The sequence below is a fragment of the Tenrec ecaudatus genome, chromosome 1 (genome assembly GCF_050624435.1).
Source record: "Tenrec ecaudatus isolate mTenEca1 chromosome 1, mTenEca1.hap1, whole genome shotgun sequence".
Taxonomy (NCBI): Eukaryota; Metazoa; Chordata; class Mammalia; order Afrosoricida; family Tenrecidae; genus Tenrec; species Tenrec ecaudatus.
In genome coordinates, this window is record NC_134530.1 from 9,688,485 (window position 1) to 9,707,566 (window position 19,082).

The 19,082-nt window shown below is 55.0% G+C and overlaps 1 protein-coding gene across 1 annotated transcript in view; it reads right to left on the minus strand.

Moving 5' to 3' along the window:
* Positions 1-19,082, minus strand: part of INSR (insulin receptor) — a 130,197-nt gene that overhangs the window by 36,961 nt on the left and 74,154 nt on the right. Inside the window, exons 3-8 of the mRNA XM_075545778.1 lie at positions 8,496-8,817; positions 7,209-7,357; positions 5,948-6,092; positions 3,807-4,021; positions 2,936-3,062; positions 1,169-1,419 (exon numbers count right to left, since the gene is read on the minus strand). Of these exons, the coding sequence (XP_075401893.1) occupies positions 1,169-1,419; positions 2,936-3,062; positions 3,807-4,021; positions 5,948-6,092; positions 7,209-7,357; positions 8,496-8,817 (1,209 nt within the window). The remainder of the gene's footprint in view (positions 1-1,168; positions 1,420-2,935; positions 3,063-3,806; positions 4,022-5,947; positions 6,093-7,208; positions 7,358-8,495; positions 8,818-19,082) is intronic.

Genomic DNA, 19,082 nt, shown 5'->3' on the forward strand with positions numbered 1-19,082 from the left:
GGAAACCCTATGGGCAATTCTACTCTGTCATAGAGAGTGGCATGCGTGCGTGCGTGCATGCATGCATGTTTCCTTCTCCTGGTAAGCTTTATTGTACCTAGCTTCTCTGAGTCATTGGCTTTTTCTGGAATCAAATGGGTCTCCCATATACATGCCCGTAGAATAGCTACTCAGTATTAATCTTATGTCCAAACTTGGGAGCCTCTGGGTTATTTTTAACCCTCAACAGGCTCTGCTGTCCAGCAATCATCTGACCCCCTAACGTCCTAGGATGCTGCCCACATTGAAATCCACACCCTGAGTGGGGAGCCGAGGGTGCCCCGGAGTCCAGGGGGGGGGATGGGTGACACGTTGGCTGCTAACCACAAGGTCAGCTGTTTTAAATCACCAGCTGCTCCTCGGGAGCAAGAGAGGCTTTCTACTCCTGTCAGGAGAGACAGGGTAACTGGGAAACCCACAGGAGCAGTTCAACCCCTGGGCGGGGTCCTGGTGCACCGGAATACACTCGGTGGCAGCTGAGTATTTAGGGTTTACACCAGCGGTTCTCAAACCCTTTGGGGGTCGAAGGACCCTTTCTCAGGGGTCGCCTCAGACCCTATTTCCAATGGTCTCAGGAACCGAGACACCGCTCCTCTATCCGTCTCCAGGCAGGTCCACCCACGTGCAGATTCACCCACCTATGGGTCGCCACGTGAGGAACTGTATTAAAGGGTCACAGCGTTAGGAAGGTTGAGAACCACTGGTTTGCACCATCTGACACACTGGGAATGTAGTCACGTGAGAGAATCGAACTCCGGTTTTTGACTCTGAGATCAAAGGCCACTAACGCAGGGGTCTGGGGTCTGCACACGGCTGGATGGAAACTCTGGTCTGGACACTGCTGTTGAGGTAGTCATTCCAAACTGGCCCGTCGGCCTTCACAGGCCGTCAATCTGCACAGCAGCCAGCGGCCAGGTCTCGCTCCTCAGGAACAAGCGGCGAGCTTACACCACCAACCTGTCCTGGAGCGCCGAGTGCTTTAACCATGGTGCCACCAGGCTCCCGAGTTACTCAGTGCCCAGACCCCACCCGGCCCACAGCTGTCAAGTCAATTCAAGACATTGCCCCATGGGCTGGTTAACCGGCAAGATGTCTGACCCGGGGTCAAGTTCACATTCTCAGCACTTACTGGTGGCGTCTGTCTGGACATAGATGATGTCACTCTTGGCCCCGTAGGTCCGGCGCTCGTCAGAAAAGGTGACCAAGGACTTGACGAAGATGGCGTACTGGGTCCAAGGCTTGAGACCCCGCATCAGCCACCCAGGTTGGCTCTGCATCTTGGGGTCGTTGGACCTCGGGGGCGGGTCGATGTCCACCACTGTCCAGCTGTTAGAGCCACATGCGTCCTGCCCGTCAAACTCTGTCACATTCTGATAGGGGCTTCCGGGAGGAAACAGGGGGGAGGGCGTTACATCAGCTGCACTGGGCTGTTTTGCCTGCCTGCCCACCCTTGTTTGTTCTTACAACAGCAAGGTATCTATTTGCGCGCTGCTGCTGCTGCTGCTGCTGCTGCTGAGAGTCCGCACAGCGGAACCAGCACGGGTTCACAAAGTTGGTGGAAAGACGGGATGAAAAGAGAACAGGCCTTTCTGAAGCCCCCTTGCCCACCATTGGACAATTTCTGCTAGTACAATTTAGGGACACGGATTCCATTCTGCCAGTCATTCGGCCGCTCCCGCTCCCCCGCCCCCGCCCCCAAGTCATCCCTCCGGCAGGAGCACGAACTCGCTGCCCACTAAGCGTCCTATCTAGCCTGTCAAGAGGCCACTGCCAATCTGAGCCCCCGTCACACAAACCCACTGCCATCAGCCCGTTCCAGAGAACATACGGTCGATCTTTATAGGAGCAGGTGGCCTCTTTTTGCTCCTGAGCAGCTGCTGGTGGGACTGAACCACCCACCATTCCATTAGCAGCCCAACGCTTGACGCATGTGATCTTGGAAGCGTACAATGACTACATTCTTGACCAGTGAGCTAAACTGTTGTTTGGGTTGGGTTTCAAGATGAGTCAGGTGGTCACCTGTCCAACCGATGGCACCGTAGGACCCCAAAGAGGAGTAGCCAATGGGAAAGTGGCAACTACCCGCCACCCCAACCACCCCCACCCCAACCGCCCCCTCAGTCTCAATTTCCCAGCCACCATAATAGAGCAATGACCTCGTGAGTGACTGATGCCACAGAAAACGTGGTTTCTCAGCACACAGCTGGCCACAGCCTGGGTCCTGAGGGATGGCGTGACTATGGCTATTACTAATATGATCTTAAGGACCACTGTTGCTGGGGCCATCAAGTCAACCCCCAGGCACGACAACCCAGGCGCAATCCACTGTAGAGCAGACTGCTGTATACCGGCAGGCTTTCATGGGCTGATGTTCCACAGGCAATCACCAGGCCTTTCTTCCTAGTCTGGGTTAACCTGGGAGTTCTGCTGAAACCTGTCCGGCCTCCTAGTAACACACATGCCTCCATGGACAGATGGGTGGTCACTGCTCAAGAGGGACACTGGCCGGGAGTTGAGCTCGGCTCTCCGCCCATGGAGGGGAGCATTCTATCATTGATCCACCAACACCAGCTCCTATAGTACTTATCATCTTCCTTCAACCATCCAGCCCAGTCCTCAAACCAACTAGGCACACGGAGCTCCTTGGCTGAGAAAGCCTGGGACTGCTACACAGGGGGCACAGCAGTCCGGATTTGCAAGAGACGTATCTACTTCCATGTCTGGCTTTTGGCCACAAGGCACCCTGCGGATGCCACATGCCGTCAGATGGTGACGGCATGAGCCAGGAGAGCTAGGGACACTTGAGAGGCTACCCAGAAGAGACCCTCAGCTCACACACAACAGACACAGGCTAGCTGGCCTCCCCCTCTTCTCAGCACCTGCAGCTTGTACTTACGCCTCCTTGTAGAACAGCATGAAGCCCAGAAGGTCTCTGAAGTCCGGGGGCCAGTACGGCTTCCATTTAAGCAAGATCTTGTCAGGAGACGTGCGGATGAAAGAAAATGTGAGTAATTCATTTTCACCTAGAAGAGCAAGAAGGAAAAAATACACACACTGAAAAACTTCTGTGTAAGTATCAAAGTACTTTGCTTTAGGCCCAAAGAGGTCATTGCTAGGAGGAGGGAGGAGACACTCTTGACAATTCCCTAGCTTCTCCCTGTGTCGGCATCTCTGGACCTTGAGTGTGAATGGGGGGAGGTGGGGGCTCAGACACAAGGACTGGCCAGGTACCCAGGCCCCTGGTGCAAGCAAATTAGCTCACAGGGTGTCCGACTGAATTATAGCTGGTCCATCCCAATGTTAGAGGACCACTGGCCAGCCACGATTGTAATTTTCAAGGGAAACGATTGTCCCGCCTTCCCCACATTTCGTACTCGACAGACACCAATGCCAGTACTTTGTTGGCACTTCTGATTCCACCCTGGAATCTGATTCCCAGAAGGCCCAGGCGGATACAGTCCTTTGTACTCATCTTGGGACCCTCAGGTGTAGCACTATCTCAGCTGTCGTTCGCCTACCCACCGTCATCCACCCAATCATGAAACACTTAACTGGCATCTTCCAAGAATCAGGTACCACCCTCAGTGCAATAGCCTCAGAGACCAGATGTTCCATGCCTGCCCTCAGTTACTTCAGAGAGTCTTCCCTAGACGTGTTGTCTGAGCTCACTATGGGGCAGATACACCTTCTTGGGAAGGGAGCAGCACGGAGTGGACGGCCCCGTTATCTGGTCGGTGGGATGCAGACAGCAGGATAGCACCACTTACAGGATGCCTGATCCCCGTTGGTCTTCAGGGCAATATCATTCCGCTCCTGGCGCCCCTTAGTTCCCGACACCTCTTCCATCTTGTGAATCTCCGACAAGCAGAGTTTGGGGTTGTAGTGGAAGAAGAGTTTCCCGCGGGTGATGGTGAGGTTGTGTTTGCTCCAGTCCCACAGCTGCCTCAGGTTCTGGTTGTCCAAGGCGTAGAAGGAGTAGTTGCTATGGAGACACACAGACACACACACTGAGTCCTCGGAGGCTCAGTGCGCCACCTCCACGATGCTGCGAAAGGTCGGCGTCACCCCAGTCCTTAGCACTTGCGTTGAGACAGATTTGAGAAGCAAATGTTTGAATGGGGAGAGGGCAGGCTTTACGACCGGGAAGGTGTAAGATGATAAAGGGTGGAGGCCTAAGATGATAAAGGGTGGAGATACAGATTCTGCAAAGGGAGAGGATCGCAGACGTAGAAGCAGCTGAGTGCAACGTGGGCCCACCAGGGAAAACCAGAGAAGCCTGCACCGGCCCAAGGGCACAGGAAACAAGGCCAGCAACGTGGCCATTGACCCATCCATGGAGACTATTGCATGCTAGACTGAGGATGTGTGACCCAACTCAGAGGGAGATATGGATGGGTCTACCGCAGCTAGGCCTGTTCTTACCAGTGATTAATGGGCCCCTGTGATACAATGAATTGTGAATTGTGGCTCTTCCAACCTTAGCCTTGATCCCTGGTGACATCGTGGGCTATCTATCAGTCAGCAGTTCAAAGCAACCAGCCACTCCATGGGAGTAAAAGGTAAGACTTTCTATTCATGTAAAGAGTTACAGTCTTGGAAACCCACAAGGACAGTTCTACTCTTGGGTCACTGTGAGGCAGGTGAGTTTTGGTTTGTTATGTTTTGTTTCTTGAAGCCATAGTCTTTGACTTGGTGGGACCATGTGAATATAGAATAGGGAACTCTAATATGGAGGAGACTGGTTAGTTTTGCCATCCCGTTGAGTTTAAAATGAGCCATCTCCAAAGCAGGAAGGGGGTGGGGTGAATCTCCCTACCATCAAAAGAGAAGAGTTAGGAGTGGAGCGTGTCCTTTATACCGCGAGATTCAAGTGTAACAGAGGAGCAGCAGTGGCAGAACCAAGAGTCAGAGTACAAGACAGAGCAGTGGTTTCCAAAATTGAATCCCTTAGGGCGGGAGACTTGCTTGCAGAGTGGGGTGCCTCCAGGCACTTAGTTGGGGGAGTTAGACTTAGTAACCCAGAGCTAGAGCTAGAACCCAGTGCCTTGGAGCTGAAACCTATGGAGGAGTAGCATGCCTCATGAGCATGTATTGGCAATGCTAAACGTGCTCTATTTCACTGCCTGAGGAGGACAGAGGTCAAGGGTCCATGTGACCAGAAAGAGGCCTGCCTTTGGCCATGGCTAAGTAGAGGGTGCCCTTACCAAAGAACTGTATGCAGCTAAATCATAACCAGTTCACATCCCTATTAAATCTTATAATCATCTTGTACATTCTGTATGACCTCTGTGGTGAATGAACCCAGCAGAGAAGCCGAGTGTGCCCTGGGAGGGGTAGTTGGGTGTCGGCATTGGAGGGTAGAGGGTGGAGGCATGGTTGACCTCTGCCTCACAGGACTTGGCTGTGGGCCCGGCTGGTGTTGAGTCTGAGTCTCCCGCCTTGTGAACCCAGAAGAGGTCAGACGTGGCCCCGTGGCATCTCTAACGGCCACTGGGCAGGCAAAGGATGTGAGAAGGGGAAATGTCTCGACCTGCTGGGCCTGAGTCAACAGCCACAAGTGGCCCCAGAGCGTATGACATGGGACTGCTCAGAACCCGCTGTTGCCGCTGGCCGCCATCCGCCTGATCCTCCACATGGCTCATGGTGATCTATGGGGCTGTCATGGGCTGAGTTTGGGGAGAAAACTGCCAGGTCTTTCTTCCTATTCCACCTAAGTCTGGACACTGTTTAGCAGCACGGCTGGCAGGTGGTGCCGTGTCAGTGAGGTGCGCGGGCCGGGAATCAAATATAGGTTTCCCAGGGGAAGGCGAGAATTCTTCCATTGGACCCCCGACTGCCCCCAGAGGCACCAATGCCCCTAAATGTTTTGAATCCACAAAATCCATTACTGGTGCACGGGTAACCATACCCGACTTCCAGGGTCTCTCCTCGAATCAGACGTAACTTCCGGAAGAAAGCGAGAGACACCAGCGCGTAGGAGCGGCGGATCTTGAGATAGCCTGAGATCTCCTCAATGAGCCCCAGGTTGGCCTCCAGCTCGGCTGCCAGGTTGTCTAAGGAAAGAAGAGACCAGCAGTGAGTTTCTCGGGAAGTAGTCCCATGGTCCGGTGGAAGCAGCAGTCAAGGGATCGAAAGACGCATTGCAGTGGGTAGATCTGCTTCACAAGACTTCCCTAGCCGTGGCATTTTTCATTCGCCTCGTATGCGTTTGAAAGTCGGACACTGAATAAGGCAGACAGAAGAGGAATTGATGTGCTTGAACGGTGGTGCTGGAGAAGAAGACTCAGAGTACCACTCACTGCTAAAAGGGCAGACCAATCTGTATCGGAAGCCAGGATGCTCCTTAGAGGCAAGGATGGCGAGACTCCAGCTTCCATACTTTGGACATGTCAGTATGGACTAGTCTCTGGAGAAGGGCGTGATGTTTGGTAAAGTACAGGGGCAAAACAGAGACGGCCTGACCCCATGGCTGTCAGAATGGGCCTCAGGTGCAGGAGAGATTCTGGGGACAGCACAGGACTGGGCAGTGCTTCCTTCCATTGTGCATAAGGTCACTATGGGTCAGAACTAACAACAATCGCATTTCTGCTCCGGCCACACTCGGGGTGGGCCTTGAAGGCCTGAGGCTGAGGCTGTCCATGATGACTGAACCCTGTGTGCCAAGCAGTGAGCTGGCAAGTATCTGTCTTATACATTTGGATCTCAACCCCCCAAGCCCCCCCAAAAACAAGAGAGCGAAGGCACACCTGGCCAAGCAGTCCCTCTGGAAGAAGGGTAGGGGTCAGGACTCCACTGCTGATTTCTAGACTGGAAGGCACCCCCCGCTGGAGCCCAGCCCACGGGGACCAGGGACGGAGGCTGTGAAGACCACTCAGAGAGGGCGCATCAGGGTCTCTGTGGGCTGCACATGGTTCCGTGCTCTATCACTGACCGAGCTGCTAAGGCTTCTTGGGGGGCTCAGAGGAAAGGCCTGGCAACCTGATGGGGCAGCTTTCGTCTGCACACCTAGGGCCACCGAATGTCGGGAAGGACTCAGCAGTGTCTGCGGAGGCGATCTGGGGCCCACCCATCAGAGGGGGTCTCGGTACAGCAGTCTCCCTCTCACCCTGTCTTACCACCACCACCACCCCACCCCCGCCCCCACCCCAACCCTTCGCCAGGAGACTCACTGCCTCCTCGGATGTTGACGACCAGACTGCCGTTGACCACAGTGCAGCCTCGGAGCTCCTGGGCTGACGTCACTGAGTCGATGGTCTTCTCGCCCTCCAGGAGGTGGCAGACCTTGGGGCAGGGGCCCAAGCAGGGGGTGCACAAGAGGCTAAAGAGAGAGCACACCCATGGGGCTCAGGGTGGGCACAGAGTGGTACCCATCTGAGACCCCCCACCGGGCCTGACAGACGACCCCTGTGGAGGGCCCCAGGTGACAGGACTTAGAGCCTTAGTCTCTGGGCTCAGAAAAGAGTTCTCACACTTAGACACCCAGCACCAAAAACATGCTCAGCTGGGATGTTCTTTTTGGGAGGGTATTGTATCCCTGTGTGCTGCGGGTGCAAACCACCCCAGGGAAGAATCTCTCCCCAACTAGACAAGGCCACGTCCCTGCAGAATCGGAGGCTCCTGTCATGTTACTGGAAGAGGCGGCTTCTACGCCTGTCGACAGCAGCAGTCTCGGATGCACCCAGAGCAGTTCGAGCCTCTCCTCCAGGGTGGCTGTAAGTCAGCCTCGACTCTGTGGCTCTGAGTTTTGTTTGACTTGCCTGACTGACCCCCAAAGACAAACGCAGCCCCCCCCCAGGACACCCCTGTGCCTGCTTATGATTTTGTCTGGGTTCCGCCTGTCACCGACCACGGGACTGGTTGTCTCCATACTGACTCCCCTCTCCTGCTGGAGGAGGGGCTCCTGGGGAGCAGGTGGCGGGAGGCTGTCTGCTCCCACAAAGGTTTACGTCTTGGGAAACCCACAGGGCAGCTGGACCATGCTTGCCCTGGAGAGCCGCTCAGAGTCAGCAGTGGCCCGGCACTGGGGTGGCTCTCTTTGTGTCACGAGGGCAGAGCTGAGTGGTCTAGGCAGAGGCTGTGGGACCTGACACCACCTCCCACTAGCCTGAAAGACTTCCTTGTTGACTCTTCAGACAAAGAGCTGAAGCCTGGGAGCCTAAAGGAAGCAGCTGTGACTCCCTCGCTCGGCTACTGCCCCAAAAGCTGGCGCCGGTTCGATTCCACCGAGAGGCCACTCGCAAGAAAGGCCCGGCAGTGAACGCCTGAGAACTCGGAGAGTGAAAGTCATCCTACGATGGGACCCAGCCAGGACCTGCAGGGAGTTGGGGCCCCCTCGCTGGCAGCTGGCACTAAGGGACCCAAGCCTCCCTGCAACAGCCCCCCTCATGCTCAGCTCATTCCCTCAGCACCCCTCCAGCCCACAGGCCCCCCTCCCATCCCCGAATACCCCGACTCACTTGCTGGAGTTCATGGTGTAGCCCGAGGGGCACTCAGGGACGCACTTGTTGCCGTGGATGGCGTACAGGTGGCAGTTCTGCCTGTGAGAGTTCTTGCACTGGTTGTGCAGGTCCTGGCAGAAGCTGAAGTTCACGCAGCGCCAGTCCTGGAAGTGGTAGTACGGGGCCGGGCAGGTCTCCACGCACCTCCCGTCCAAGTAGAAGTTGCGGCAGGCCACACACTTGGTAGGGTCGTCGGGCTCGGAGCAGTTGCCCAGGCACTGGCTGTGGCAGCAGAGGCCTTCGTCCGTGCAGCCGTACGACTTGCAGATGGGAGGACACACTGGCAGGGAGAGAGAGAGGAAAAAAAAACAGGGCTGGTCAGCGGCTCCGTCCGTCTCCTGGCTGTAAGACAGATCTCAAAGAACCATGGACACCTAGCAAAATACACACAGCCGCAGCCATGCCCAGCCATGCTTAACCCACTGATGCCCCACCCACCATCAACGCCTGCTCCCATAGGCCGGTCCCCGAGGGGATGCCAATGTTTCAGGCAGGAATGCTAACCTACAGGCGGGCGGCACTACCTCATCCAGAGGCACCGTGAAAGAAAGGCCTGGTAACTGGCTCTCGTAAAAATGCCTGCCAAGGAGTCTTCCCCAGGGACCACAGTTAGATGCACACACGCACACGCACACGCACACGCAGCTGATTCCCCGAGCAGGAAGCAACTCGACAGCCACGGGTCTGGTTTGGGGATTCAGAGTGGGAGTTAGGGGTGTCGGGGTAGGGAGAGGCCCTGATCTGTGGCATTTGCCACCAGGGCCAATTTCCAACAACACGAGTGAATTCCCACCACGGAGGGCAGTATGTGGCACTGAAGTGGCTGGCGGGTGGCTTGCGATGCTGGAAGCCAACAACGACATTTCAAGCCTCACCAGGGTCACCCAGGGTAGAAAGGTTTCGGCAGAGCAGCTCCTTCCAAAAAGTAGCCAATAAAAAGCTCATCCATCAGTCACCCCATGAGGAGACACCCCCCACCCCCGCCCAGGCCTCTGACTTGAAAGGAGCAGCACACATGGTGGTTAAAACCAGGGGCTCGAGCAGGGACCACTGGCTGAGATGATGGCGCGGGGCCAGGTGCCAACTCGACAGCAGCTAACAAGGGCACCCACTGCTGCTGCCCAATGTCCTTAAACCCAGAGGTGACCAGAAAGCCAGAGCTGCGCGCCATGTTGTAGTCTCTCTACCGCACAGACACCACAGCGGCAAACAGACCCACCCACCCCGAGTGCCAAACAAAAAGTCCACTGTAGAGAGATCGTTAGGAAATGAATGGTCAGCTTGGAGCATAGCTGGCCTTCCTTCGTCTTTGACGTTAACGAGTTGAGCGGCGAAGCCCGGGCGTCTTCACCAGCAGCTGTGTCTAACAACTAGCTTGCAAATTGCGCGGGAATTTCGTAATTGGCTCCAGCGGCCAGGAAATAGATATGCGATTATCTCCATTTTACAAATGAGGAGATGGAGGCACGGGAAAGTTAAGCGGCTTGCCCCAGCGCCATTAACGGCTCCCACGCCCATTTGGGAAGATGCCGTCCTGGGTGCTACAGCTGTCCCTGCCTGTTGGAGGGACACTGGCTCTCAGCACACAGCCCGGGCGACAGCTGCCGGGAGTCCGCTGTCTCTCACAAGTGCACGACATCCGGATGAAGGAACAAGAGTGGAGTTGCCAGGGATTTCATTTCACTTGTATCCACAATCAATGCTCGAGGGAGCGGTATGTGAAGACACCAAACGACTCGGGTAGAACGGACAACCCCCCACCCCCGAGACTGTAGCTCTTTACAGTAGAAAACCTCCTCTTTCTGCTGAGGAGCGGCGGGTTCAAACTGCTGCTGATCTCATGGTCAATAGCCCAACACCCCATTCCCGGGTTTCCCATCACATGGCCTCACAAGACGCCTTTGAAGTGCTGCAGAGTAAAGATGGCGCTTCGAGGAAGAAAGGCGGCTGACCCAAGCTACAGCAGCCCAGGTAGCGTAGTGGTCACGAGTTGGACTGCTAACCACAAGGTCAGCAGTTCAACCACCAGCCCCTCTGAGGGACAAACAGGGGTGCTTTCTATTCCCATAAGGAGCTGTAGTCTTGGAAACCCACACGGGCAGTTCTACCCTGTCCTATGGGGTAGCTGTGAGTCAGGATCGGCTGCATGGCAGGGCTTTTTGGAGTGTTGACTTTGGATGGTTATCGGAAAGGCCTGGAAAAGGACGTGACACTTGGTAAAATAGAGGGGGGGGGGCGGATAAAGAGGAAGACGATGACTGACTTAGCGGCTGAACAATGGGTTCAAACAGAAACACGGTGACGATGGAGCAGGACCAGGCAGTGTTTCTTTCTTGGTTGGTTGGTTGGTTGGTTGGTTTGGTTGGTTGGTTGGACGTGGAGTGCCAATGGGCAGGAGCTGAGTTGAGGGCACCTAACAAGTCACGTGGGCTGTTGTTAAGGAGCCCTGGCGTGCAGCAGGGAAGCGCGCACAGCTGCGAACAGAAAGGTCATGGACTGACCACACCAGCTGCTGCACAGAAAATGGCCACCGGCTTCTGCAGACTGCAGCCCTGGGGCAGGTCTGCTCTGCCTTCTGGGATCCCTGGGAGTGGGAAATGACCGCATGGGAGTTTCTTTGTCTTTTGCTTTCCTGTTTGTTTGTTTTGCTGGTGTCGTGATTAAGGGCTTGACTGCTCTCAGAAAGGTTGGGGGCTCGGACCTACTCAGCATCTCCCACTAGAAAAGAGCTGTCAGTCTGCTTCTGTACAGACAACAGAAGCCCTCTGGGGCAGGTCTACCCAGTCTGTCTGTCCCGCAGGGTCACTAGGTGTCACAACTGACAGCACAGGACAATCATTCTTTTTCTTTTTTTTATCGCCACCACTTCCTCAGTCTGCAGGGCCCAGAGCCTGGAATTCAATGGGAGGAAGCAATGAGGCCAGAAGCATCCTCTGGGGTCCCTCCTGGCGAGCCTGGGAGAGCAGGAAGGGGCCCATTTCCTGGTTTGGAAATCAGCTTTTTAATTCAAGAGAGGCGTCAGCAATGGTCTAACAAAAACTTCCCCAACACATAGGCTTTCCGGCCCAGACAATGCTCCAGAAATGACCCAACTGCTTGGGAAAGGGGTTACTGTCGGAACCTGAGCACCGGGCTCCATTTCCTGAGCACCGGACTCCATTTCCTGTAAAGTTTCACGTATAGGGCCACCCCCTGGGCAGGGTCTAATGGCTTTGCAGGCCTAGGGATTTCTGTCCCAGAGGCTAGGCTCAGCCCAGCCCCAGTGGCCATGTGAGAGCAGCCGGACAACAGGCCCAGGAAAGGGGTTGAGTGCCAATAAAACTTTATTTAGAAAAGCAGGTGGTGGAACCGATCACGGAGGTTGGCTCCCTGATTGCTATCAGGCCCTGTGGTCAGTTGCCATGGAATTCGCTGGCTGGTGGGGTCCCGAGCACAGCAGGATGAGGAGCATCCCGGGTTCAGAGTCATCTTCACCATCCTTGGTAAGTGAGAGTCCCTGGCTGGGCCCTCCCTCCTGGGCGCCTCCCCTGGGAGCCTGCAGTGTGCCTGCCTGGGCCAGGGCTTGCTTTCCAGGGCATCTTCTTCTCCCCTGAGACTCGCCCACCACAGGGACTTCACTGGTCTTGGACTTGTGGACAGCATCGCTGCCAGCACCCCAGCCACCACCTAGACAGACACTGACAAGGGCTTCAAGGGTGACACTCTGTGGAGTCTTAGCATAGCACTTCTTGTCCCCGGGGATGGCAAGCTGCCCGGTGAGACCCTGGGCAGCTTTGTTGCTCTTACCCCCATGATTATAAGCCCTGGGGCTTTACCGACTGCGGCCCCTCAGGCTAGTGGATTAGCTGTATCTTTGACAGGTGCTTTTTGCAGAGCAGTGTTGGTAACATTTGATAACGCTGCCTTGGGTGAAGGGATAAACAAGCTATGGGGCACTGAGCATCCATCAGGAACAACAAGAAATGAGCCAGGAAAAGGCAGGGGAGGATCTTAAATGCATGTTGCTTCGTTTTTTCCAAACAAACAAAAATATCAAGCCAGTCTGAGAAAACAGCATTCTGTATGGTTTCAACTTCCATGGCATGCTAGAAACGAGTGAACTGCAGCAAAAGCCAAAGAGAAGCACTGCCTGCCAGTCCATTCTGACTCCCCGTGCCCAGTGCCCGCCCTGGAGGGCAGAGCAGAGCAGCCGGGAAGGGTTTCCAAAGTTGTCACCTTTGTAGAAGCAGATTGCCACTTCATTCTTCCTTGAAAAGAGGAGTGGGTTCAAACCGCTGCCCTTTCTCTGGTTAACCACTGACTGAACACTTAATCAGGGGGCCACCAGGGCTCCCGGGCAAAACCGGGGACCGTGGGTGCCAGGGCTTCTGGGCGAGGAGCGGCTAGGGCAAATGGAGGAGCCCCTGGGCACTCCAGGGGGAAGTGGAGGGGGCCTGCTCTGAAATGGCCGACCAGGAGGACCAAGGGCAGTCAACATACTGCGACACCCGACCCACCCAGATTCCGGTAAACACCTAGAAAGGGTTTTCCCAAGGGCGCTCACTGTTAAAAGCACCTTTGCCTACCGACTCGGCATGGGGCGGGGGTTGCTAAGGGCTCGCAGCAGGCTTTCAGGAAGGTGGGGGTCTTTATGCGCGGCCCGTTCACTCACGCCCGCGGCCCGAGGCCGCCGGCATCAGCGCCGCGGGCCGCCGAGCCCTGAAAGACGCGCGCGTCTCTGATCTCCGCCTCACTCAACAAGCATCGGAGCTCCAGGAACGGACTCCACGCCTCTGCCCACAAGGAGTTCACTCCCTCCCCTTCCCGCAAGAAGAAAGGAAAACAGAGGGGAGGGGAGGAGGGACGGGGGAGGAGGAGGAGAGGAAGCGGCACTTCTTGCTAAGCAAGATAGCAAGAGTTTTAAGTCCTGTGGCATGAAACCGTTCTTGCCACCGGGTTTGCATTCTGTGTGCTGAGACTTATTGGAAAGATGAATTTCTTCTGGAGCATCCCGGCCTGAGACACCGTGCGCACCCCGGGGTCACCAGTAACGGGGGCGGGGGGTGCACACTATCAAACACAAGAACCCCTAGCAGAGGCGGTTTCCCCGGCCCGCTGCGATAAGCCAGCCGCGTGGCCGGCATTCCTTAAGGAAATGGGTACCACTCTCCGAAAACGTCGTGCCACCGAAGACCTAGCCCGCGAACAGACAAGCCTGCTCTGGCCGAGCGGACCCCGCGCGCGCGATGGAGGGAGAAAGATCGCTCTGCTCTCGGGGCTAACGGGAAGGTCCGCGTGGGAACCCGGCAGTGCTATCACGCGCGGGGGTCCCTAGGAGCCCCTAGGGCACCCATCTAAGAAAGCGATCACCAGGCCTTTCTTCCCGTGGCTGTGGGTGACTTTAAACCACTGCCTGTGGGGGTCGAAGCTCCCCACCGGGAGCTTTGTTCTACATCTAAAGAAACTTGCGGTGGAGACAAGGTGCTTTTGTGCATGTGTTAATTAGCAAAGGAGGGATTTTAAAAAAACAAAAAGCAAGCCACAGGGTAACATTTAAACAATTGAGGAACCCAGATACAACCTTTACAACTTTCCCTAAGTTCTTAAACTACATCAGGATACAAAGTTCACACTGGCTCAAGTAACAAAACAGTTAGAGAAAGTAACAGTCCACCAGGAACAAAACAAAGCAGTTGACCAGTGGAGCCCTGCCCCCACACCTGCCCTTGACCCGGTTTTCAGAGGCTGATTTTCCAAAAGTGGAAAACCAGACCTTTCTGCTGCGTTGTCTCCAGGCTATTTGAACGTACAACCTTCAAGTACGCAGCAGAGCCGGATTAAAACTTCAACTGGTGGGTAGGGGGCATGCACACAAAAATGGAGCCAAGCCCTCCTCCCCTTGTGCTTGGCTTTTTAAGTTCAAATCAGCCTGGTCTTTCAAGAAGCAACTAAATAGTAAAAACCACTATTACGTGTTTCCGCCAAAGGACTTTTGTTAATAAAATTTTCTTATTCCTTTTCCAGTCTGTGCCTTAAAAAAAATCAAGATCGAATCTTCGAGAAAAAAAATAACTGCTTTCCAGAAATTTCCAAAGGAACAGTTGCGTCATGGGGCTGTGGGTTATGGGCACGTTCATTGGGCGGCTCTCCCTGTAAGCATGTCTTTTATAAACTCCTTTATTTACTTGTTTCCATTCAGAGCCTTTCTCTTGCACTCCCCACCCCTCCCCACAGAGGGGTTCCTGGTTCGGTTCAAGTCGTGGCAGCCCCTGGGCAAAGGAAGCAAGCAGCCAGGAAATTCTTAATTCTTTGAAGCAAGGATTTAATGGTGGGTGCCTTTTTGACAGTTGCGCCACCGGCAGGCTACCTTGTGATGCCCGATAAACAACAACTGGGAGCAGGAGGGGGGTGAGTCAAGGAAGCGAAGCGCAGGCACAGCGGGCGGGAAGCGCACACTTCCTTACCCTCTAGGGCCGCCCCTACACGCGCTTACAGATTAGCTTCTGGGCAGCCTTCAAAATCTAGATGCGGAGTCTCTTCTGAGACCTACGGCCACGAAGTGGGTGGGGTCTCAGGGGCCGCCCCTTCTATGGCAGCTCCAGAATTGGCCGGGTCTGGGCCGAGGGGGCGGACCCGAATCGGGTAAGGCCCCGCCCTCGCGAGCGCCCAGTCTCCGCACTCCACAAAGCCCTCACAGCACTCCATTCCGTTCCGTGAAATCCAGGCCGGGTGGTGATGTCAGCCGCAGCGCCGCCCTCGCTCTCAGCCAATGGGCCGGCGGGCTGCGGGGCTGGCCCCGCCCCGAGCGCGCGCGGAGCCCAGCCCGAGCTGCGAAGAGTCGAGGCTTGGGGGCTGCAGACCCTGCTTGGTGTCCTGGCGCCTGCGGGACCTTGCAGCCCATAAAGAAAAGGATAGCCACCGCGGGCGCGGGCCGCCCAACCAGTGGTTGAGTGGCTTGGGCGCACGCAGGGAGAGCCTGGGAGAAACTTGGGCGACCGCGTGGCAGCGCCTGGGGCCACGAGGGGCACTCTGGCCCTGGGCCTCACTCTCGGGAGGGGCCCAGAGAAGGGGCAGCGGCTTGCCTGGAGCACACAGGAATTTCTCCCACCCCACCCCCGCAATTTGGGGGGGGGGTGTCCTCGCATTTCTGGGATTCCAGGGCCGTGCTCTCCAGGACCTCGGCGCCAATGTCTCCACCCCATGTAGCTACTGCTGTATGTCGCAGAGTCGATCCCCACTCTTAGCAAGCCCGATCCCCACTCTTAACCAGCCCGGATCCCCACTCTTAACAAGCCAGTGTGACGGAGCAGAACCCCACAGGGCTTCCTAGCCCATTATCTGCCTTCCTCCCACAGACCGCTGGGTGGATTCACTCAAGGTTCCAACTTTTTGTTGTTGTTAGCCGCAAACGCTTCACCATGACACCACTGGGGCTATTGTTCAAAACCAAACCAAAGGCTACACTCATAAATACATTCTTTAGACAATGTGCACGCAGGGGCTTTTTTTTGGGGGGGGGGTGCCCTCAAGCCAATGTTCCTGGTGTATTTAAACACGCCCAAACCTGCATGCCTCACGCGTACCTTTGCTATTCCCGCTGGTGAAGCCCGGCCAACAGACATTCTCTCATTTAACCACCCCCACAGGGCCACACAGCAGCCATCCCCCCCCCCCCCCCCGCCGTAAAACCTGTCCCGTGCACAGAATCCAACGGCTAGTCCAAAATCTGGCTGACCTAGGAGGGACTCCTCAGCCATTAACAATAACCGCACAAAATCCTCAGTCACCGGGTTGATTCCGACTAACAGTGACCTGGAGGACAGGGTAAAACTGTCCCTGAGCGTTTACAGGGCTTTAAATCATTACGGGAGTAGACAACCACATTCTGCTCCCTTGGCGTAGCCAGTGGATTTGAACCAATGACCTTGTGGTTAGCAGTTCAATGCCTGGCTCGCTGTGCCAGCTACCTTTTTAGTATGTAAAGGCAAGAAAGGCTAATGCTAAGAAAAAGGCACCATGTTAGAGGGCCAGCGAAAAAGGAGAGGGGACCCTCCTTTGGCAATGAGTAGAGCCAGGGGCCCCAACAGTGGGCTCAAACCTTCTAATGAGGAGAAAGATGGCCTAGGGCCAGGCAAGGTTTCCTTCTGTTATGCAAGGTAACTAGCCATCACCACCACCACCCTGTTCTTCAAAGACCACCCCTTTAGGGAGCAACCTCTACCATTGTTCACTCAGCTGCAGGCAGCAAGGTCAGACCTCAAACTGGAGCCTTACCACAGACTGGGGCTGGGTGTGGCATCCCAGCCTAACATGGAGTCTTATTCACTCATCCTGCCCCCCAACCACTGGCCCCATCAAAGCACTGGATGCAGGAGCGGTGGGAGAGGTTGCTTGGGCCCTCCCACTCACAAAACAAATTCAAGGCCATCAATCCCAACACAGAGTGAGACTGTCTTACAGGGTAGTCTGTCTCTCTCTCTCTCTCTCTCTCTCTCTCTCTCTCTCTCTCTCTCTCTCTCTCTCTCTCTCTCTCTCTCTCTCTCTCTCTCTGTGGGTTTCTGAGACTGTAACATTTTACAGGCACAGAAAATCTCATCTTTCTCCCGGGGAGCGGCTAGTGGTTTTGAACTGCTGACACTGAGGTTAGCAGCCTTACACACAACACACTGCATGCCACCGGGGCTTGCAGGATGTACAAAAAGCTTCTTAAGTCCCCTGAAGGGGCACTCCCGATGGCCTCCCAGAGGCTAGCTCACGATAGGTGCTCACTGCGGCAGCACCACGCATTTATAAAAACCAAGGGGGCATGGGGGGGTGGGGGGACAGGGAACTAGGTGATGTGGCTTCCTACCCAGATGGAAAGGAACAGTATGTGCAAATGCATGAATCATCAGGCTGCCACCAGTAACTATAAACAGTTCAGAGTTGATGAAGGGCAAAGTACAGGGGAGAAGGGTGGGAGATGAGACCAGAGAGGAAGGATGGGGAGCCAAAGCAAGGGTGGTGGACTTTAACCTGCACAAGAAGGGCTTGAAGCAGAAAGGGCACACCCAGACTCTGTGGGGGGGGGGGAGAAATGTGGGGGGGTGGAGAAGAGACTAGTCTGTCTCTTTGGTGGATGGTGAGGAAGGCAGGAGGCAGAGGAAACCGGCACGAGGTGCCTTTTGAGGTCATCCAAGTCATCTGCCAGGACTTATCAATGGGCCGACACCCAAGTTTCCACCTCAGGCAGCTGGCAGCTGCTCAGGAGGCGAACCAGCCCTGGGGGCTATAGTGTGCAGACCATCAGAATGGTGGCCACACCAGAAGCCACCATAGCTAAGGTGCAAGGGCACCATTTGTTGGTTTGTTGTGGGCACTTGTGTTAGTCTGGGTAAACTAGTGAAACAAAATCCACAGAAACTTTTATGTATAAGAGAGTTTTCTATAAAGGGTACGTGTACATTAAGAAAGCATTCCAACCCAGTGCTGTCCAAGCCCATAAGTCCAACATTAGCCCGTATGTCTGACACCAATCTACAAAGTCGTCCTCCATCTCACAAAACACATGGAATGACGCTGATTGCAGGAGGAAAGCTGAGTCAGTGAATGTGTAAGCATCTCAGCGCTGGCAGGGGTCTCCACAAGGCTGCTCCAGCACCCAAGGCTGCATCAGGTTAGGTCCACGTGGCTTCTCCTCAGGGATGTCTTGCAGGAGCCTTGCCAGCTGAAGCAGGGAACTGGCTAAGGCAGCTGCACCCTGGGAACTGGCTAAGGCAGCTGCACCCTGGTCCGACCATTACTAAGCAAGAGACCCAAAAACTAGAAAGGCGAGGCTCACGGAGCCATTTATCTCTCCACCCTTCAATTAATCCCACATGTGTTTATCGACCAGGTTGGCACAATAAACCTGAACTATCTCAGCATTGTTGGAGTTGCTCCCCATTTGTGAATGTCCTCCATTCGGTAATTAACTACTCACCCCCTGCCCACTCAGTGACCCTGCCGGGCAGATTGCACCTCATGGTTTCCAAGACTGGTCATCTTGGAATGAATGGAAAACCTCATCTGTCACCCAAAGAGCTGCTGGTGGGTTTCAACTGCTGACCTTGTGTTTAGCAACCCATCTCTTCAAAGTGCCACCAAGACGCCTTAACCTATCAAACCCATGGGGTTCAAGTCCATTCCAATTCATCCTGGCCCTGTATAGGGTTTTGAAGGCTATAAAGCAGTGGTTCTCAACCTTCCTAATGCCGTGACCCTTTAATACAGTTCATCATGTGGGGGTGACCCCCAACCATACCATTATTTTCGTTGCTACTTCATCACTGTAATTTGCTACTGTTATGAATCAGGCAACCCCTATGAAAGGGTCGTTCGACCCCCAAAGGGGTTCCGACCCACAGGTTGAGAACCGCTACTACAAAGCTTCACGGGAGCAAATAGCCTCTTTTTTATTCCTAGGAATGTCTGGTGGGTTTGAACTGCTGACCTTGTGGTTAGCAGTCCAAGGTTTACCCCACAGCACTACAGGAAGGGGTACACAAAAGCTTGGGCTTCTGTCTATTCTGGTTTCCTGTCTTTCCT